The sequence below is a fragment of the Xenopus tropicalis genome, chromosome 8 (genome assembly GCF_000004195.4).
Source record: "Xenopus tropicalis strain Nigerian chromosome 8, UCB_Xtro_10.0, whole genome shotgun sequence".
NCBI classification, from domain to species: domain Eukaryota; kingdom Metazoa; phylum Chordata; class Amphibia; order Anura; family Pipidae; genus Xenopus; species Xenopus tropicalis.
This window is the reverse complement of record NC_030684.2, coordinates 32,047,151-32,069,657: the sequence shown is the minus strand read 5'-3', so window position 1 is coordinate 32,069,657 and position 22,507 is coordinate 32,047,151. Positions and strand designations below refer to the sequence as shown.

General features: G+C 44.8%; 2 protein-coding genes across 5 annotated transcripts in view; one reads left to right on the top strand and one right to left on the bottom strand.

The window, feature by feature from the left end:
• Positions 1–7,459: 7,459 nt before the first annotated feature.
• slc31a2 (solute carrier family 31 member 2) lies at positions 7,460–13,760 on the top strand. Its single transcript, XM_002937224.5, has 4 exons — positions 7,460–7,574; positions 9,741–9,807; positions 10,940–11,207; positions 11,445–13,760. The coding sequence occupies exons 1-4, from the start codon at positions 7,569–7,571 to the stop codon at positions 11,629–11,631; spliced, it is 528 nt and encodes a 175-aa protein (XP_002937270.1). The 5' UTR covers positions 7,460–7,568; the 3' UTR covers positions 11,632–13,760.
• niban2 (niban apoptosis regulator 2) overlaps positions 12,964–22,507 on the bottom strand; it is a 58,961-nt gene continuing 49,417 nt past the window's right edge. Inside the window, exons 7-15 of one of the 4 annotated variants that reach the window (XM_012968007.3) lie at positions 22,219–22,334; positions 22,019–22,123; positions 19,488–19,650; positions 18,530–18,717; positions 18,291–18,446; positions 17,978–18,094; positions 16,249–16,356; positions 15,963–16,074; positions 12,964–15,858 (exon numbers count right to left, since the gene is read on the bottom strand). In XM_012968007.3, coding sequence (XP_012823461.1) covers positions 14,816–15,858; positions 15,963–16,074; positions 16,249–16,356; positions 17,978–18,094; positions 18,291–18,446; positions 18,530–18,717; positions 19,488–19,650; positions 22,019–22,123; positions 22,219–22,334 — 2,108 coding nt within the window. In that variant the 3' untranslated portion in view covers positions 12,964–14,815. 4 annotated transcript variants of the gene reach the window in all.

Here is a 22,507-nt window from a genome sequence, read left to right as displayed (position 1 = left end):
AAAAAAATGCATTAATTATAAGCACTGGACTGGGATCATGTGATAAGCTAAATAAGAAGCACATATGAACAGAAACAAGAGAAAAGATAAAAGAAAAGTCGAGACCTTGAAAACAGAAAAGGGCAGGGGAGCGAGCTGGAAATGATGCGACCCAGTTGCAAACCTCAGGAACTTCTGATCTTCCAAACTGACAACAACATGATAATATGTGTCCCTGAGGTCTACGGTCATTGTCCAGTTCTGAAGAATACTTGAACTTATGAGTTTGACGACCTCCATCTTGAAAGAGCATATATCCAAGTAGAGATTCACAACTCTTAGATCTAGGTACTTTCCTGGTGTCTTTAAGATCTAAAAAAAGAGGACAGAGAAATAGTGTCTCCAGCGATTCGCACAATGCTTGTTGCTTTTCTAGTTCCACTGGAACAAGGGAAAGGAAAAATTTCCGCAGTGAACTTTTTTCTGTAATCATTTTTCACAATGTCCAGCAGCCATGAGTCAGTGCACGACACTGCCCAGGTTCTGAAGAAAGTACTTAGCCTGCCCCCTGCTGAAGCCTGGGAGGGCCTCATCTATGAACCCTCTATAGCAGGGCTGTCCAACTTGTGGCCCGCGACTGCCCTCTGTGGCCCCCCACCTGTCTGGCTGTTTTGATGGCTTACCTTTGTGTAAGATTTAAATGGTTTCAATATTGAGATTAACTGGCCCCTGCATGGTTCACACCTCAGATTCAGGCTGTAATTCCCCTGTATTGTTTAAACATGTAATCCCATGTAACATAGTAAGTTGGGTTGAAAAAAGACATACGTCCATGACGTTCAACCATAATGCCTATATGTAACCTGCCTAACTACTAGTTGATCCAGAGGAAGGCAAAAACCCCATCTGAAGCCTCTCTAATTTGCCGCAGAGGGGAAAAAATTCCTTCCTGACTCCAAGATGGCAATCGGACCAGTCCCTGTACTGTTCACACCTTTTAATCCATGCATTGTTCACACCTCAGGCTCAGACTGTGTATGGCACACACATGCAGGGCAGGGCAGGCAGAGTATGGCACACACAGGCAGCATAAGGCAGGAAGAGTATGGCACACACAGGCTGCATAGGGCAGGCAGAGTATGGCACACACAGGCAGCATAGGGCAGGCGGAATATGGCACACACAGGCAGGGTAGGGCAGGCAGAGTATGGTGCACACAGGCAGCATGGGCATGCAGAGTATAGCACACACAGCCAGTACTCTGCCTGCCCTATGCTGCATGTGTGTGCCATACTCTTCCTGCCCTATTCTTTCACATAAGAATGATGGTTGATATCCCCTCAGTGAGTACCAAGCATTTGGGTTTTTGCTGTGCTACCACCATTAATGTGGGCATGGTGATAACATGGGTGTGGTTTAAAAAAAGGGGAGTGTTCAAAACTGGCTTCCATTAGCTGCCCTCCACTATGTATGCTAGAGAAATTCCGGGCCTTGGCACCACAGAAGTTGGGCAGTACTGCTATATAGGAACGAAAATGGGCTGAAGAAGAGGAAGATCGACATCTCTGACCTCTTTATTGAGCACTTTGGCCTCTTCCATAACATTTACCTGTCTTATAGGCTCTAAAGTCCCTGAAATTCTATTTGTATGCCTGCTGAAAATAACCAGAACACCACCTGTTCTTATCCTGAGGGAGGCTCTTGCCTCTTGACACCCTCATCATGGTATGGTCTAGTTTCTGATCAAAAAGTTTGGTACAAAATGAAAAGTACGGTACAGATATTTACTACAGAAGCAGCATCCGCAGACCTTCTCCTCCACCACCGACAATGCCATTGCCCTCGCCATGAGCCTATCCAAATCAATAGAGGCTTCCGTAAATAATTCTGTTGCCAGCTTAAGCTCAGCTAAGACTGCCACACTGTTAGATCTTTTGACATGACTGACTAAGACTATTCACAAGCCATAATCTTATGGCCTTGTAAACCAAGGTCATAGCTATCTCTGGTCGAAAAGCTGCTTCTCCCACCAAAAACATCTACCTTAAGGCTGCCTCCATCCTTCTCTCCATGGGGTCCCTAAAGAAGGCTCCATCTTCTACTGGCAAGACTGTGTTTCTGGCCAACTTAGAAATAGCATCTAACTTAGGAATCACCCAACTGTGACTATCTGCCTCCTCAAAGGGATACATTTTCTAAAATGTTGTTGATATAAAAATCTTTTCTGTTTTGTGCCATTCAGCAGATATGAAATCCTTGACCACCTCGTGGCAAGGAAAGGTAGCATTCTTTTTAGATATCTTCCCAAAAAGTTTGTCAGCCTTGCTTTCTACCACTTCTTTAGGTGTGAGAAGCCAAAGAATGCAGAATCCAAAGTGGAAGTAACAGCTTTCCTTATCCATGAAAATAATTCTTTCATCTGATCCGCAGAAGCAGATGGTGTAACATGGAGCCCAGCTGACTGAAACAATCTTTACAAAAAGTTTTTCCCTCTATGCTCAGATTATCACATGCATGACCAGTTTTCCTCTTCCTTGTTGAAGATTTGGATCTATCATTGGGAGCAGGGTTGCTCAGGAGGTAAGCATAGTAGTTGTAACTAAACCGCTCGTTTCCAGTTCATAATACTTACAATAACTGACTCACGTATTACCTCTTTCTGTTGGACAACTAGGGGAGTTAGTTGGCCTGGTTGCCTGATAAAAGAGAAAACAGAAATGAGTAACCAGAAAGGAATAATGAAGCAAGCACTAACAGAGAAGAAGCTGCACAAAAGAAAAAAGGCATTTTAGGGCTGAAATCTGTCCCATGTGATATGTGGTCACCATTATAGCATTAAAGTCAATGACTTAAATATGCAGCCTTTCATGATTTTTAACGTAATAATAGAATGTAATATAATAGGTTTAGAACAGTTCCCTAAGCTCGGCCCCCTGTTCTTCTCCTGACCTGGCTGACTACTTTAGAGACTCAAATAAAATGTAACAGTAGTCGACTGTCCTCAGCCTGCATCCTCCAAATGCCTCAATTCCCTGCACACATGATGCCAATTAGAAAAGGAACGTCATAGTGCATGGTGGGTTATGTAGTTTCTGCATGCTGTCTGTAAGCTGTGGAGAAGTTGTTACAATTTGTAACATCCCTTTTTAGTTTTAGTCCCTTTTCCCGCCGGAATTTCTAATGATGCAGAAAGAAAAGAACTGATTTGAAGCTGGCTTTCAGCATATAAAAATGGTAATTATGTATACTTTTGAAGGAACAGATTACTAGGGATACACCAAATCCACTATTTTGGGATCTGGCTAAACCCCAAACCCTTTGTCAAAGATTTGGCAGAATACTGAACGAATCAGATTCCTAATTTGTATTTGCAAAGTAGGCCAGGGAGGGTTTAAAGAGAACTGCGTGCAAAGGGCACACTGAAAAATGTTCAAATTCTGTGTTTAGGTGACCAAAAGTCACGTGCTTTTCAGGATTCGGATTAAGTTTGGCCAGGCACGTGGATTTGGCCAGATTTTAATCTTGCTGAAAAAGGCAGATTCTTGGTCATAGCCAGAACTGAATCCTGGATTCGGTGCATCCCTGCAGATTACAGTGATTGGTATATTGGGGGTTTCTGTGTTGTGTGGGGCTCTTTAACAAATTTTGGTTGGAAGCCGGAGTTTCCCATTAACTGATCCTTTCCATGTTGAAGAGATGTGCTGTAAGTCAGTTTGAGTGCATTACTTAGCCCATACAGTGGCCCTTATTAAATTGTATTCTCATTCTCACACTAAAGTGCATTATTTACCCACAGAGCTGTTGCCCACAGCACGACTCAGTTTGACTACACAGGACATGAGGGGCTTTAATCACAGCTGCTTCCTGTTGACATCAGAGACAGGTACCACAAGAAGCCTGCAGTCCTAAATTGTCACTGAAAATTGCACCCTATTCCTTAATATGACAGTCTAAGAGACTAGTGTATAGCCCTGGCATTATCTGTAAATAAAATTAGGGATTTATTAAGCTTAACTCACTGCTCATTTGCAATAACATCAGCTGCTATGTCGGTTTTTCATCACTAGGTGTTGCCACAGTATACAGTATATTTTTCTGGAGTGCATTCCACCTATTGTGAGATTCCTTCTCAGCAGTGGGATTAGCAAGGGGTCATGGGGGAGAAGTGAGGAGGGCATACAGTTGACTAGCTAATTATGATTTAATTAGTATCACTGAGACCTGGTGGGATGTTAAAGCTAGTAGGTTTGTAAATATGCTAAACAACAACTTTTTATTTCAGGCAGTTCAAGAACCTACTTGGAATGATTCTCTTTTGGACCTGGTGATATAATGCTGAATTCACCTCTAACATTTGTGTGGGTGAGCATTTGGGGAACAGTGATCATAACATGGTCTCCTTTGAGATAATGCTGCAGAGACAGCTCTATAAGGGAGTAACTAAAACAATCAATTTTAGACGTGCCGACTTTGCCAGTATAAGGGCATCTCTGCAATGTGTCAACTGGGAAAGGCTTTTTACAGGGTTAGACACAGAAGGAAAATGGAATATCATTAAAACATTGCTTAGCAAGTATACAGGTCAGTATATTCCCCTTGTAAGCTAAGAGAGGCATCGCAAAGCAAAACCTTTATGGCTGAATAAAAGTGTTAGTGTCGAGGCTGGTAAGAAAAAAGCTCTTAAAGGAGAAGGAAAGCCTAAGTCACTTGGGGGTGCCAAAATGTTAGGCATCCCCAAGTGACTTTAATCGCTTACCCCGTACCCCGTGCCCCTGTTAGGAGAAAACTGCACCAGCCCAGGGTACCTGGGGTGATGCGCTTCCTTCTTCCGCGCTGGTGCAATTGCACATGCGCAGTGGAGTGAAAAGCCGAACTTTAACAACAAAGTCAGCTTTTCACTCTACTGCGCATGCGCCGGCCTAGGGATTTTGCCGGCAGAAGAAGGAAGCGCTCAATAGAGGTACCCGGTGCAGTTTTCTCCTTACAGGGGCACCAGCCCGGGGTACAAGGTAAGCGATTAATGTCACTTGGGGGTGCCTAACATTTTGGCACCCCCAAGTGACTTTCTCCTTTAAAGCATTCCAATTAGCTGGGACATCAGGGACTTTCATCAGGTACAAGGAAGCAAATAAAGCAGCAAAAAAAGCTATCAGGCAAGCTAAAATAGAGATGGAAAGGGATATTGCAGCTAGGAGTAAAAGGAATCCAATTTTGTTTTTTTTTAAATATGTAAATAGTAAAAAAAGGAAGCAAGAAGGGGTGGGAACTTTATTATCACGGGGGGGTAAGTTGGTTGATGAGAACAGGGAAAAAGCAGAAATACTGAACTCTTATTTTTCATCGGTCTACATAACTGAGGAGCCAGCTAATCAAGGCTTCCATTTAATAGACCTAATTCTAGTAATTTAGCTACTGACGCGTGGGTAGGAGGAAATTCAAAAGAGACTTGAACATGTAAAGGTAAACAAAGTCCAGGACCGATTGGGATTCATCCCAGGGAATTAAATGAGTGTAGCTCTACCTCTTTACATAATTTTTCTGGATTCATTGAGGTCTGGCATGGTGCCAGAAACTGTTGAAATGCTAATGTGGTGCCGTTATTCAAAAAAGGATCCCGTTCTCAGCCTGAAATCTATAGGTCTGTTAGTCTGACATCAGTAGTAGGAAAACTTTTGGAAGGGGTAACAAGGTATAGGGTACTTGAATAAATTGCAAATCACAATACTATAAGTTTGTGCCAGCATGGTTTTATATGCAACAGGTCTCGCCAGATTAATTTGATTGCCTTTTATGAGGAGGTGAGCAGGAACCTTGATTCTGGAATGGCAGTGGATGTCATCTACTTGGACTTTGATACAGTACAGCACAGAAAATTAATGATAAAATTGAGAAATATTTGACTGGACCAAAAATTTTTTTAATTGTGCCAGTGTTGTTAGTGGAGTACTGCAGGGGTCTGTCCTTGGTCTTTTGCTTTTTAACTTGTTTATTAATGACCTGGAGGTGGGCATAGACAGTACTGTTTCTATTTTTGGTGACGACACTAAATTGTGCAAAAGTATAAGTTCCATGCAGGATGCTGCCGCTTTGCAGAGCGATTTGAGTAAATTAGAAAACTGCAACAATTTAGAAAATGAGATTTAATGTTGAAAAGTGCAAGGTTATGCACTTTTTACCATCCCATTTAGCACCTTTGGATCCATCATAATGTATCCAAACCTGTGGGAACTGGTAGCCTCCAAATATCAGAGGGAACAAGGATTGGTGGCTCTGAAACATGCAATAAAATCAGGGCTGCCATAAGTAATCATGGGGCCATAGAACTGTTATTAAAGCCCTCCCCTCCAGGGGGCCCCAATTATTAGCCCCCTGGCTGGATGGCAATGCCAACAAGTAAATTAGGGCCCTGATGAAAAATAAAATTCTCTATGGGTGTGGGACTCCCTCGCCACACCTTAATTATGCCAGTTTGGGTAGACCTAAGAGGCATGCCCCTAGGGATCAATGGTGGGGGGGTATACTTGACTTAAGGTCCCCATACACGGGCCGATTCTAGCTGCCAATATTGGTCCCTTAGATTCAGTAGCTAATCGGCCTGTGTATAGGCACTACTGACGGGCCTGCCCGGCCAATATCTGGCCTAAAATTGGCCAGATCTTGATCGGCAGGTTAGAAAATCTAGTCAGATCGGGGACCGCATTGGCTCGTTGACTTTGCCTATACCCGCCAAACGATTGAATTAGCCTTGATTCTTCTGATATCGCCCACCTGTAGGTGGGGGATATCGGGAGAAGATCCGCTCGCTTGGCGACATCGCCAAAAGAGCGGATCTTAAGGTGTATGGGCTCCTTTAGCTTATTTAGCTCCCCTTATACCATCAGGCTACTGACTTCAGTACCCCCTATACACATATATCAGAATGCCTTGTCCTGTAGCATGGCAACGGAGCCGTGATGGTGGAAAAGTGGTAGAATGGAGGGGTGCCATCCTGGCTCTTTATGGCTGCGCCTGTCGTTGCCTGGCCCCAGCCCTGTTCATATCCTTAGGGTGGCTAGTGCTTCTCACTATGTACCATACTGAAGTTGCTAATGTGCACTGCTTCTCATACATGTAACAGAATTGGCTAGTAAGCAGGACAAGAGCTGATCAGGTTTGATAGGAAGTGTAAAATAGATGTTTGTGAATAAAACTATTCGTATCCATGTTTGGCTCAAGCATATTTCATTCATATCCTACACTAATATATGGGCGCTTTGTAACTCTTCTGTCTATTAGGTACTTGCGCCTGTACTTCTAACTGCTTTAGCGCCAGATAATCCTGCTCTGAAGGAAAGCTGCGAGGTACAGGGCACGGGCACTAACAGCGGGCAGAATAGCGCGCAAAAATGATAGCGCTGTGTGTGCGCTCCCCTGTGTTCCATTACACTGACAGGAATCACTTCTCCAGAAAGTAGGGATAGAAGTCAGACCCGCCCCTTTCCCGGCATGCAGTGCGGGATCCCTCAGTCAGCTGATAATTGAGGAAGTGCCTGCAATGAGTTAGAGGGGATCGGGGATTTAAGTGTTGGTGCGCAAACTAGGCTGGTGCCATGCAGGTAAGGGAACTCTACTTATCGGGGTCTCCCTGTAGCCTCATTAGCTACACAGAGGCCCACAGAGCAGTGTTTAACCCCTTCCCCAGTCAGGTCCCCCAGCGCAATGTTTAACCCCTTCCCCAGTCAGGTCCCCCAGAGCAATGTTTAACCCCTTCCCCAAGTATTGTCCCCCAGCGCAATGTTTAACCCCTTCCCCAAGTATTGTCCCCCAGCGCAATGTTTAACCCCTTCCCCAGTCAGGTCCCCCAGCGCAATGTTTAACCCCTTCCCCAAGTATTGTCCCCCAGCGCAATGTTTAACCCCTTCCCCAAGTATTGTCCCCCAGAGCAATGTTTAACCCCTTCCCCAGTCAGGTCCCCCAGAGCAGTGTTTAACCCCTTCCCCAGTCAGGTCCCCCAGCGCAATGTTTAACCCCTTCCCCAAGTATTGTCCCCCAGAGCAATGTTTAACCCCTTCCCCAGTCAGGTCCCCCAGAGCAGTGTTTAACCCCTTCCCCAGTCAGGTCCCCCAGCGCAATGTTTAACCCCTTCCCCAGTCAGGTCCCCCAGCGCAATGTTTAACCCCTTCCCCAGTCAGGTCCCCCAGCGCAATGTTTAACCCCTTCCCCAGTCAGGTCCCCCAGAGCAGTGTTTAACCCCTTCCCCAGTCAGGTCCCCCAGCGCAATGTTTAACCCCTTCCCCAGTCAGGTCCCCCAGAGCAGTGTTTAACCCCTTCCCCAGTCAGGTCCCCCAGCGCAATGTTTAACCCCTTCCCCAAGTATTGTCCCCCAGCGCAATGTTTAACCCCTTCCCCAAGTATTGTCCCCCAGAGCAATGTTTAACCCCTTCCCCAAGTATTGTCCCCCAGAGCAATGTTTAACCCTTTCCCCAAGTATTGTCCCCCAGAGCAATGTTTAACCCTTTCCCCAAGTATTGTCCCCCAGAGCAATGTTTAACCCTTTCCCCAAGTATTGTCCCCCAGAGCAATGTTTAACCCTTTCCCCAAGTATTGTCCCTCAGAGCATTGTTTAACCCCTTCCCCAGTCAGGTCCAACAGCGCAATGTTTAACCCCTTCCCCAGTCAGGTCCCCCAGAGCAATGTTTAACCCCTTCCCCCAGTCAGGTCCAACAGCGCAATGTTTAACCCCTTCCCCAGTCAGGTCCCCCAGAGCAATGTTTAACCCCTTCCCCCAGTCAGGTCCAACAGCGCAATGTTTAACCCCTTCCCCAGTCAGGTCCCCCAGAGCAATGTTTAACCCCTTCCCCCAGTCAGGTCCAACAGCGCAATGTTTAACCCCTTCCCCAGTCATGTCTCCCAGAGCAATGTTTAACCCTTTTCCCATGTCATGTCCCACAAATAAACATTTAACAACTGCCCTGTCCTAGAGTGAAGTACCAGAGGCAGATCCTACTGAGCACCATTAAACCCCTTCCCCATGATTGATTTTTCTAACCAGTCGTTGCCTTATTTGCGTAACCTTTGTGCAGATTGTGCTGCTTGGGGAGTGTGACTGCTACTGGGATTTATTGTTGCTTCCCAGTTACTCCAGTTCTTAGAAATTCAGAGGAAGTTTTTTGGTGGATCCTTTCATGGGGGCTTTATGTGTCTATTGTATGTCTTGTCTGTGTGTGTAATGGGGTTTGTCCGGATACGTGCAGGCAGGAGCAGATTTACACGGAGCACGTTGCCCTGACATGTTAGGATAAAAGTAGTGCCATGCCTAGAAATGCAAGTTGGTGCAGGACACAAATGCACCATTGATCCATTATCCATTCTGTTGCCTTCTGGCTTAAGAACTGCTTCCAATCTGCATAAGAATAACTGCTGGAAAGTAGCCCATGATTTGCTCGTAGGCTACTGCTTTCCTTTGACTTCAACAACATTCCTTCTGAAGTGGTGGGTTTGTTTTCTCTGCATTGCTGCACATTTCTCATGCTGGCTATTGCCACTGGCAGACTTTCCCCACTTCAGTCTTTCGGCTTTATTTAGGGAAGTTTTGCTTGTTTACGGTGACATCCATGGCTATTATACACATGGGCCTTACTTATTTGTATTCTGCACTAAACATGGAAAGCCTTTTGTGTTATTAGGAAATTCAGCCCTCCCCTTCTCACCCCATAATAATGTGTGTAATGTCAGATTAATTCCAATATAACTATAAATTAATTTTTCTCCTTATTCTATAGATGTATTTTGTCTTTTCTGAAAATGTGACGTTGCTCTTCGATTTTTGGACAGTTCAGACACTGGCAGGTAATTGATTATATCTTCAGCCATAGTAAGCTTTCTCAGCATCTCTACATTAGCTTTGTACATCCTTCATTTAGGGACAAGACAGGCCAAATAGGCACAGGCTGATAAAAGCTGTTTATTGGCCTGTTTATGGTGTCCGATATCTAATGGACAGGTTTGAAGATCCATTTTGGTGAGGAGCACTTCAGCATGTTAATGCAGTCCTCCCGCATTGAATTTCTATGGCTCCCACCATGTGGTCCAATTATTGACTCAAAATTTGGCAAAGATCTGCTAGTTTGCAGATAAGTCTGTATATGGCCAATTTAAAGGGCACCAATACAGAAACATTAGTTTTTGGCTATTAGACTCTGGATGGGGAAAATTATAGTATTTTTTCAGGAATATGCTCCTGTTATGAACTGTGCCCTGTGCTCACACTCATAATGCGAGTGGCCATGCTGGGGTACAAGCACATAGTTAGCAAACGTCCTGGCTCACTATCCTTATACTGATAACCCCATTCCACATCATGCGCATACTGAGCAATCCGGGACATTCACACACTATATGCATGCATGCGCCCCAGTATGGCTTTTACACTGGGAATGGACCACTGGTGGAGGATACAGCACTCAGTGGGGGCATAATCCTAAACAAATGACTGTTTTCCCCCTTCCAGAGTGCAGGCTCTGTTAGCCCTCCAGTGAAGGAAAGCTTTACTCAAATAGGTGGCTTTGTTGCAGTAGGAAAGGGTAGTCCTGTGCCTGCAGCCACAAGTGTCTCCAGCAACAAGTGATAGTCAGCATTTGAGTGAAATTCACTTGCTTGGAAAAAACACGGGTGCCATTGTGTATATTGGGCTAAAAGGAGAATCTGATATCAGGCAGTAGGTGGCAGAATGCTTGGCAGCTCTGTTACAGAGAGTCTTCCCAGAATACCAATAGGGGCCTAACAATTACATAGTGGCTAGAGCATGCCTGCTGTGTGTACACGTGGTGCTGCTTCCCTCAGCCAGTGTAGCCTCTGTGAATCTCAGTACTGCATAGCCATATTTTTGTGACAACTATATATATTTTTTTTTACCAAAAGTCTGTGTACATCGGCTTATGGGTGTACTATATATAGTGTAAGCAACTCTCTCTCCCTCCAGGTCTGATACTATCCTGCGTGGTTGTCCTACTTCTCACTGTTTTATATGAAGTATCCAAGGTCTGGAAGAGCAATCTACTCGGCCAAGCACTGCAGACCTTTCCTATAAGATCTACCCATGAACCTACTCCATCCTCAACCCCTGACCCTGAGGCCAGCTCAAGCATAGTCTGTGATCCCTTGCTGCCTTCAGCCTCCCTGTCCCACCAGCATGTGGAGAGACTGCCGCCAGTGATTGTGGAGCGCACCCAACCTAGTTCCAATTCCAGGTACAGGATCGCTATCATTATATGTACAGGGAAGGGGTCATTGTCCTGCATTGAATCAGGGTGAAAGGTATGCACAGGCTGTGTGTTTAGTTTAAAATTACAATTTGTCATTGCCAGTCAGATAAAAACTGATGGACTCTGTGTACAGCCCTGCCTATACTCATAGCTACAACGTAAGTCAGGTGTGTGTTTTGCTCCCTAAAAACTTGTTTTTTTTCTTTTTTTTCCCCCCGACAGATGGTGGTTCCTGCATTCTTTTCTCTCCCTGCTGCACATGTCCCAGGTTGTACTTGGATACATGCTCATGCTCTGTGTCATGTCCTACAATGCCGCCATCTTCATTGCAGTGGTCCTTGGATCTGGCCTCGGGTACTTTCTCGCTTTTCCACTGCTTTCAAAATACCCTAAACCCCACATTATGTAATGGGGTGGGGAAAGAGGGTTTCTTTTTAAAACATGACTTTCCATTACCACTGGCAGTACTGCAACTTAACTACAATTGCAGCAATGCAGAATGGGAGTACAACAGTTACACTGCTGCAGTGATGTCTGTGCCTTAAAGGAGATTTGAACCCATGTTTCTCTCCAGATGATGCTAAACCACAACTCCCAGAATTCCTCTGACAACCAAAGTGCCAATGTTTCCCCAGGCAGTCCACTTGCGGCCCTCTGGGTGTTAATAGTGCGAGATCCTAGGTGTTAGGTTTCATCCTCTGGTCTCTGGGGGTACTGGTCATGTGATAGGCCTGTGAACAGCATTACTACAGGGATCCCCAACCTTTTTAACTGTGAGCCACACTCAAATGTAAAAAGTGTTGGGGAGCCACACAAGCATGAAAAAGTTCATTGGGGATGCCAAATAAGGGCTGTGATTGGCTGTTTGGTAGCCCCATGTGGACTGCTGGCCTGTAGGAGGTTCTGCTTGGAGTAAAACTGTGGCACTGTGCTTCCAAAACTTGCCTCCAAGCCAGAAATATTAAAATGTGCTCCTACTTTTAGACCACTGGCAGCAACATGTTGGGGATCACTGCGTTACTCCAACCACTTGTCTATCCAGTATGCTCACACAAACCTCACAAAGGGCATATCATACCACTAAGGTCTTTGGATAATAACAGGATAATAACGCAGGTACGTATGAGTCAAGCTAAAATGGGCCTGTTGCTGTGATCTGGCCAATCAGTGTCAAGTTAGAAGAACCAAGTTTAAGTGATTTCCAAACTGATCCTCCCACAATCTCACTCCAAGGGGTAGTGTAGTATAAGGTACAGTTTGCTACCCATAACAACCAATGAGCAGGAACTAGTGGTCTGCTGTTTGAAACAAATATCTGATTGGCTACTAGACCTGGATCAAAATCTGCACCTGTTATTACATTACTTTATATAATAATATCTTTTTGTTACTATGTGGATTCCTTCCTTTAATTGAGTTAACACATTGGTGCCTTATTATTAACTGCCTTTACTACCTGGGAAGGGAAACCAACTTATAGCACAAAGATGTTGTATTTAGGGGGTCTTCATATTTATCTTCCAAGAAAGGACACAGGAGTTTGGGGCTGAATTTCTCAGAGGGTTTTATGGTATCCTCCCACCCATTTGTACTGCTTGAAGTGGATCATGGAACTATATTACTAGCATTAACTGGAGTTTTGATGCATCAAGGAGGGTAATGGACATTTAACTTTTGCTCATGTGCCAAGACAAGACTTTTAGTATAAGTTTGAGTTCCATATTATATATACATTTTTTTAGTGTGTGTTTAAATCTGATTTTTCCCCCCCTTCCCCCAGCCCAAATATTATCTCTGGGCACTGGGTTATAACCCTCTTGAGTTATGTGTGCAGCTCATCCTCATGGAGGCAATACAAGGCTCATGTATGTTAGCCCATCAGAGCCTTGCAGCACCCCCGAGCATGGTGTGAAGGCAATGCACCCATCCAGCACCCACAGACTATAATAGACTAGGGGGGTAACAAAACTGGGGGCTGGGTTTTAAAAGTTACTAATATGATTCACTTGTGTAGCCAGAACTGATGGTGCTGTGCTATTGCTGCCTATTGAAAAAACAGCTGTAGCAAAACAGGAGATAAGCTGCTTGCAGTCGCAATACTACTTAACAGATTTCACCCACACATTTATACAAGGGCTCTGCCATAAGAGATGAAAGCTCTAGAGAACTGGAGTTCTGCAGGTCAGATGTGGACCTCTACAAAGGAATTGTATGCTCTCCCGCCCATGAATACATTTGACTGTTCCTTATTTAAAAACACTAGGACCCAAGAATATATGTAGCAGTTACTAAAAAAAGATAAGGCGGCTTTTGCTAGGCAAAACAGCACCACAGCCTTATGTTCTGATCCTAATCGAACAAGTGCATATGTACAAGTCTTTACTTGCCCTTTAAACACAGACTTTTATGTATTGGTCACTCTGGCTCTCTACTGTTCTGTATTGTCAAGCTTTTTCAATCCCCAATGACCCACAGGAAATGTTTCACACTTCTCCATGTTTCTTATAATAAACTTGTTTTTTTTATTTATTATTATAATTAGAAGCATTTTTATTTTAAACATTTGTTTTAATAAAATATATTTTGAGTTGGGGGGAGGGGGAAGCAGGTATAGGATATTAAAAGGCACTCTTTCATGCAGAGGCAAGTGAAGGCCCAGTAAGTGGTGCTGAACAGCTGAAAGATATCTGGAATTTTAGTTTAACAACATCTTAAGGGCCTCCACTTACCCTGCACTATTTGATCAGGGTAACAGGGGGGCAAGTGACCTCATTACTGTGTTTTAAGAAGATTGTGTCTGCTGTGTCAGTACTGATACACATCCACACGCGCACACAGAACTGGTGGTGCCACACACACATTCACAAACAGCCTCCTTCAATCTGCCAGTTACACAGAAGGATAGGCCCAGTCTGTGCCACGCGCAAACACACAGGTGGATAGGCCCAGTCTGTGCCAAGCTCAAACACACAGGTGGATAGGCCCAGTCTGCCACGCGCTAACACACAGGTGCATAGGCCCAGTCTGTGCCACATTCAAACACCTGCACTACCAGTCACAAGATTTAAGACCGCTGTGTAATATGCAAGGAAGGAATGTACTGGTGCATCTTTGGATTAGTGTTCATAGGATATGTGCCCTATACCAGGTACTGCTGTTGGATGTGGTAGTGCTGGTTGGCAGTAATGGAATACCAGTGTGTATTTGTAAGGGTGGCACTGTGTTAGGATAAAGCATGGGGGGGGTATATACAGAACTGTTGTTAATGAGTGGGTGCTAATGCAGCTGATGAAATGGAATAGGAGATAAAATGGCAAAAGCCAAAGAATTGGGGGAAAGAGGGCAGGTAGCATTGCAGAGACAGTATTCCTGGGGTTGTGCAAGAGCATGGCGCCTCGCTGGACAGGGCTATGTAGACAAGCAGTGTGTGAGGCAAGGCTCTATTGTGATGCAATGAATGAGACTTCAGACCAGCAGGCAGAATGTAACAGAGCCACAAAACATTTAAATAAGAAGAGCCTGCTCTGAGTCTGGCATTGCCCTCCATAGGAGTTCATTTTAACACCGGTGCCCCGGGCCGACATGTTAGGCGCTCAGAACTGGGTAACGATTTCACCTCTCTTACGAGGAGCAGGGACTGGGATTTCCCTGTAGCCATCACCCTCCTCTTCTCCCTCACTTATTGGAGACTGAAACCCACTATCATCAGGGGTGGAATGTACCACATGGGTAGGGGAGTGCGGTACTGGTCCTGACTGAATCTCATCTTCCAGGGCAGCTGATACTTCCCTTGGCTTCTGGCAGGGCACGGTCGTGCTTAACCTGGGTATTTCCAGGGACATGTGGTCATCCTCTCTGTGTGATGAATATTTCGGCACCCCAACTTGTTCGCTTTCTGGGTCCATCTCACTGTCGCTATGTAAAATTTCCCCATTTCCCAATTTTACCGGTTCTGCTGCATTCCCTTGGTCAGATCTGTGGAGCCCATCTTTTTCACTATGAAGCATTTCTACGGCGGCATGAGTCACATGATCTTGAATTATGTGTACATGATGCTGTTCCTCTTCTGCCAACTGCCTAGCTAGCTCAGAAGCAAGTAATAACCTGGCCTTTTCCACCTCCTCATTCTCCGAGTCACTCCTCTCGCTTGCATTAGGTGGGTCTGCTTGGGCTTTGTCCCCAGTGGTCTCCTTTACCTCTATAGCAGCAACTCTGGGAACCTCTGAGACTGGTACTGTAGATGCGGCTGCAGGTGAAACCTCTACATCAAACTCCTTAACCAGCATGCCCCGAATCTGTGCCACATCACTGTCCTCTGGCACTTTGGGAATACGTTCTTTCTGGCAAGAAGCTGTCACTTCAATGTCCTCTGGAATTTCTGCAATACGTTCTTGTGCTGGCACTTCCTGGCAAGAACCTGGTATGTCAGGTCCTTCATCTTCATGGAGCATAGATACCACCTGGCGCAGTCTACCATGTCGATTGGTGTTGGCAGATTCACTGTGGTCGGTGTACTCTTGACTCCAATCAATAGGTGCTCCTTCCCCCAACAGGTGTAGGTTGGGGTCACTGTTGTGCATGACTATGCTGTCCCGGTACAAGTTGTGTTTGCGCTGAGTGGCAGCATCTTTAACAGCTGGAAAGATAAAAACATATATTTGCAATATGTGCAACAACATGATGCAACAATAGCATCTGCTCCTTTTCAAGTGACCTTTCCATGTGCACCAAGTCTGTTACCTTGCACAATGTCTCTCATTACGCTCTGCAGCACAACCTCTTCGTAGGTGTTCTCCACAAGCACGTAGCGTGAAAGGTCCTCGAATATGAGCTCCTGGAAACGTGGGAACTCCTGCAGAAAAGGCACTACGTTTAAACTCCTCCCAATTCTCCTGCACCATTCACCTTCCAGGTGCCAATTTTTCTCCCCTTACCTGTTGTAAAGATTACATCTAGAAGTAACTAACCTACCCCTCACATTACATTCAGTAGTAACTAACCTACCCCTCCCATTTGACGCACTTACCGCTTTACAGGTGGGTGCCAGCTTCTTCAGTAGGAAAGGGATGATTATCTGTAGCAAAGCCTCTTGAAAGAACTTTTTCCGCACGCTGCTACTGTCGTAGTCATATTTCTGCAATTAAAGCAAAGAAAATTCCTTGTTATGTCATGTCTTGTGCCCCCATAGACCATATTAGTTTCAAGCCATAAAGGGGAACTTATGTCTAACAAAGAATTTGGTTGGAAAAGTTGCACCCTCTGTTTTTATCACCCAGTAATATAGCACCACATTCATGAAATCTGTGCCAATAAATTTGCCACCAGTAGCTCTCTATCTTCTCTTCTGCTTGCCCTTTAACCCTTTCATTTCGAATGGGGATGTATATACATAGTAGAGATGTTGAAAAAAGACACAGGCCCATTATTTTTTAGTTCTGGGAGAAACCTGCCTAACTGCCAGCTGATCCAGAGGAAGAAGCCCTAAAAACCCTAGTAACCCCAGTAAAAAAAAAGTCTCATATTCCTTGCTGTAATAGGTAAGGTAAGAACAGACTGCAAGTGTAGTGCTGCTATTAGGCAGCAGCAGTAGCGCAACTCCAGTGACACAGATCTGGGTGGGAGCCCAAAACTATTGCAAATAAAGGCTGAATTTTTGGTTTTGAACTGTAAGTTTCAGAATAAGCTGCAAACCAAACGCAAAAGGGCCCTAAGATAAAAAGGACAGCGACAGGCATCCAAGATTCAAAGTGACTTAATCAGTCTGAAACTCTTGTTACCTTTTCTCCTGGCCCAAGGTGCTAAACTGCAGGTAAAACAGCATAAGGGCTATAGGGTACCCTACACATTGCAGCAGAACACAACTGTGACATGCAGTTTTACACCCAAGTGCCACCCTTCTCTCTAGTGACTTCCCAGAAGCATTTGCCCATCACTAGGAAGTTGTAGCCTGCTCTGCAGATTATCATGTTAGCAATCGGCAACTTGTGATTCACTTTGCAAACAAGCTCTAAGCCAGGAGAGGCTGGCAGCAGCTATTTCCTGCAGTTGTGGTTATTCCAGTAGATTACTGTGGCATCATGGGTAGCTAAGGGTGCCTGTAAGATACTTTATGTAAAGTAGAAGAACACTCAGATAACATAATTTGCTCATTTCCGAACAAAGCAGGTGTGTGCATGGGCCAATCACCCAGAGCAGAAAATCTGTGCTACAGGTGACACCCATTGGTGCAACTATGGCAGGGCTAGATATTATATTAAAGGGGTTATTAACCTTCAAATGAACTTTTTGTCTAATGTAGAGAGTGTTATTTGAGACAAGTTGCAATTGGTGTTAATTTTTTATAATTTGCAGTTTTTTTTATTATTTAGCCTTCTGTTCAGCAGTTCTCTGGAATTTCAGCAGCTATTCAGACAGTGGTTTGAAAGACAGAAATATAAATAGAGGAGGGCTTAGATAGAAAGATAATTAAATGTAACAATAACAATAAAACTGTAGCCTCACAGAGCAATATTTTTCTGGTTGCTGGGGTCAGTGACCCCCACTTGAAAGCTGGAAAGAGTCAGCAGGGAAGCAAATAAAAAATGAAGATCAACTTGCTAAGAAAATAGGCCATTCTATAACATACTAAAAGTTAACCTGAAGGCAAACCACCCCTTTAAGATTACCATTTTTTACATATCCTTGATGTTTTAAAATGATCTGATGGCCTTATATTACTGGTTCTTCGGGGCTATTGTGTACTACATAACCCTCACCTTGAGAACGCGTTCCAGTATACGCTGAATGTCTCGGCACAGGTTTGCTCCGCTTTCTGACTTGCTCAGCTCTTGGTGCACCAGCTGCTCAAATGTGTACACAGCATTGTCCATTTGCTGAAATGATAAATTAATCGCTTGGTTTGTATGCCTTAGCCAATGGGATGGGTCACAGAACTCCTAACTAGAAGTTCTCTATTGCAACCACAGGGAGGCAGTATAGTTCCATAAACATCCTCCCATACAAGTGAAAGGGGTACAATACATTATAAGGGCTGCAGAGTGCCCAGAATTACCTTAGCCATGAACTCACCTCCCTCATGAGTATTTGTGCTCTCTGCTTGAACACAGATGGGCTTCCCACATCAAACCTCTGCTGAAGGCCTTCCAGATTCAGCTGATCCATTTTCTCATAGCACTGCTGCATTTTCACTGGATGGTAGGCCAGCTGCGACAGCTTCTCCATTTGCTGAGGGACAGAGATGTTATTAATCTTGGTACTATTCTATCTTGGCAGCACTTGACTGTTTGCCACTTTACCCCCCATCTTACCTCTCCCAGTTTTTCTCGCCCTCCTTCGTTCACTAGATTCATGTTCATCTCTGTCGTCTCTCTGAAGAGGAGATCGCGCACCTCTGCAAAGCCCTGGCTTGTTGGAACCATCAGAGCATCCAGAATGGACGGGATGTGAGCCTGAATGTGGTTCCTCACACACAGCTCAGCCTTGGGCAGTACCACCGCTGTTGGCCAAAGGGACACCAAGACATGAATATCCATAGTCACTACACCATTTTCACTGACTGTGTTGCCTGCCATTGTGGTGGTGGTTCAATTTTACATTCACTTAGTATGTTATAGAATATCATATTACTAGCAGCTTTTCAATGGGGGTCAATGACCCTGGAAGTCGAAACCGAATTGGCCTGTGGGGCCACAATTGTATTGTTATTGTTAATTTTGATTACCTATCTTTCTATTTAGACCCTCCCCTATTCATCTTTCAGTCTCTCATTAAAACCACTGCCTGGTTGCTAGGGTAAATCAGACCTGCCTGCTTGGAGACCTGCTGATAAAAAACACTAAATAACTAAAGAACAACAAAAAATAAAGACAATTTAAAGGTGAACTACTCCTTTAATATCTGGCAGCCATAAGTGCCATATAATGGGTATTTAAAAACTTTTCAGTAGGAGATGTCCCTGCTATGTTAGTGAATGTACAATATACCCTCAGCTTCACATTATGTTCTAGCTTAAAGGGGAGCAGGTTTTCATGTGGAACAGGAATTATTAAATCCTTAATTAAAGGGTAAGTCATCTGTGGCTTAAACCTGAGCACATGCAATTATGGCGTTAGCTCGTTGGTGCCTTCGGCTAGGCTCTTAATCCCCTTGCACTGCTAGGACCATAGTCAGATGATGTAGGGATAGTTTTGTGTATAAATAGTTGTGCTGTAGGGTTGAGAGGAAGGAACTCAGGAGCTACAAACAATGCTAGATACTCTGCTTCACCTCGAATCTTGCTGAACACATGCTCCTTGCATGAGATAATCTGGTCCATGTCAGTGCGAATCTGACTCTCCATGGCGGCTCCCTTCTCCGAGCATCGCTTCTCCAACCCTTCGTAGAATTGGCGCGTCTGCTCATACACCATGCGGTAAACAGTGTCTGAAATCTGAGAGGAAGAAGAATTATTGGTCTGTGCAACCAACCAACAGCAGGAATGCACATGTGCCACTAGGCCAGGCAAAGTCAAGTGAGGACACACACACAAGCTCACCACACAGGAGATTCTATTGTCCTTTCTGTGTCTCCCACATCTACCTACAAAAAGATGTTGCGGTCTGGCTCTTGGAGAGATAATTTCCAGAATTCAGGGGTTTTGAGGCTGCAGTTTGTCAAAGGGACAAATCTGGCCACACACATCTCTATTTAGTAGCCAAGTACTAAATTGCAATGATCTTCTCAACTGAACAAAGATCCTATCACATCACAATAAATGGGCCACATCTGCCTCCAAGTCTGCTTGTTACCCCACTACTCCCTAGATTAGTTTAAGTCAACCAGGTCTTTAGATTCTGATAGGTATCTCTTGGAATATTGATCCTTAACAACAACTACTGTGAAAAATAACCCTGTCTGCCATAACCCTAATAAAACATCTATCCACTTTGATTTGACTGTGCTGCACTGGCAGTGCTTTTGCAACACAGGGCAGATCTGAGCAGAGAGGTGAATTCCCTGCTGAGGTTTTTACGCTACCCCCATGTGCATTACCCTAAGCCAGTGCTGTCCAACTTCTGTGGTACCGAGGGCCGGAATTTTTCTGACCTACGTGGTGGAGGGCCGATAATGGAAGCCAGTTTTGACTACTCCCCTTTTTGAAACCGCACCCACTTGAACACACCCATGTTATCACATGACCATACCCATATTAATGGTTGTAGTACAGCAAAAACTTGCCATACTCTGCCTGCCCTACCCTGCCTGTGTGTGCCATACTCTGCCTTCCCTACCCTGCCTGTGTGCCATACTTGGCTGGTTTGTGCCATACTTGGCCTGTGTGTGCCATACTCTGCCTGCCCTACCCTGCCTGTGTGTGCCATACTCTGCCTTCCCTACCCTGCCTGCATGTGCCATACTTTCACTGTGTTTACCATTCTTGGCTGGTTTGTGCCATACTTGGCCTGTGTGTGCCATACTCTGCCTTCCCTACCCTGCCTGTGTGTGCCATACTCTGCCTTCCCTACCCTGCCTGTGTGTGCCATACTCTGCTTGCCCTATGATGCCTGTGTGTATGGCACACACATGCAGCCTACAGTGACACAATGCTGGCATTGCTCCTACAGTCTGCACAATAACTATATATTAAAAAACTTTTTAATTGCAGTACCACCTCAGTATATGTTCTTTTTGTAGTGTGCAGGGATTATTTGTGGGTTTCTACTGCTCCTGAGGTGTGAACAGGGGAACAATGGGAGTGATTACAGCCTAAGCCTGAGGTGTGAACACTGCAGGGGGGGAACAATGCAGAGATTAAAAGGTGTGAACAACACAGGGGATTACATGTTTAAACAATACAGCCTGATTACAGCCTGAATCTGAGGTGAGAACCATGCAGGGGGGGCAGTTAATCACAGTACTGATACCATTTAAAGCTTACACAAGAGTAAGCCATCAAAGCAGCCAGACAGGTGGGGGGCCACACAGAGGGGGGTCACGGGCCGCATGCGGCCCGCGGGCCGCCAGTTGGACAGCACTGCCCTAAGCAGTTGATGAATCTCTCTGTGAGACATTAGCCTTAACCCAAAAGTCAGAAGTAGCCAATTTGTTGTGTTTTAGGAGAGACAGGAGCCACTGAAGTGTAAGCAAACATTAGGTAAATGCCTGAAAGGGTCCTTGAAAGGTAAGCATTTGCTGCATTCTTGAAATGTCCTGGAATTTGTCTATGGCAATGTTCTATGCAGGCTTAAAAGAATGGAATCCACTGTGCAAGTAGAGCATGGCTGTGAGCCCCAGGCAAGTGGAACAAACCAAGAGAATTCTCATTTCCTCCAGTCTAAATGTCCGATAAAAGTCCCCTCTGTTGTTATTGATTGAGTCCATCTAAGAGATGTTTAAATCCCTGAGCTTTACCAGGCGCAGAGATGAACTCTAGTGCTATATTGGACAGAGTTGGACCAGACTGATCAACACCATCCACTGCTATTGGATAACTCCACTGGTCCCACTGAAACTGGACTCCAATTGCAAAGCTCCCCAGTCAAGTTAGCAACCACTATCTTTGGTTTGTTCACATTTTAGACTCCCTGGCAACATTTGCACCCTAAAAACCAGGACCTTGACTTTCAGGGTGCTTGAACTTTCAGTGATGATCTTAATGGAGGCAAACACCAGATGAGACATGGTCAAGGAAGGCAGATGTGCATTTGGAGTCCAGGTAAGGTAGTGATGTGAAGATTTAACCAATGGAGGTGATGCAGTTGGGGGCTTCAAACTGAAAATAGTTTCTCATTTTCTTACAATACACACATAGAACTTACCAGCATCCACATCCTCTGCCTCTCCTGGGGTTTTCCCCTCAGTTTGGGGCAGATGATGTTTTTCAAATCAGGGACCAGATCCTCCATCACCAAGTTACTCAGCACCTAGAAATTATGGAAGAAAGTGGAACAATGACACTGGGCAGAGCAGCACAACTTACCTGCATGTAAACAAGAAGTCTACTCATTTCAGCACCTACCTGCACCTGATTCCCACACATCATATCCCATGTCCCATACTGGTCCCGGGTTTGTCTATAGAGCCGCACTGAGTCCGTGAAGGCAGCCGATTCCAAGCGTGGCTCTTCAGGAATGCCTGATAAGGAATACTGTGATAAGGAATAATTCTTCATCGACACCCATAAAATAGGTCTGGAATGGCCAAATATGATATTCCCCAAATGCAGCTTTTCCAAACATTTAGGGCCAGTGGTCCCAAGTCATCAATATTTATACATTAGCTAAAGTTTCTCAAATAAGTGGATCTGG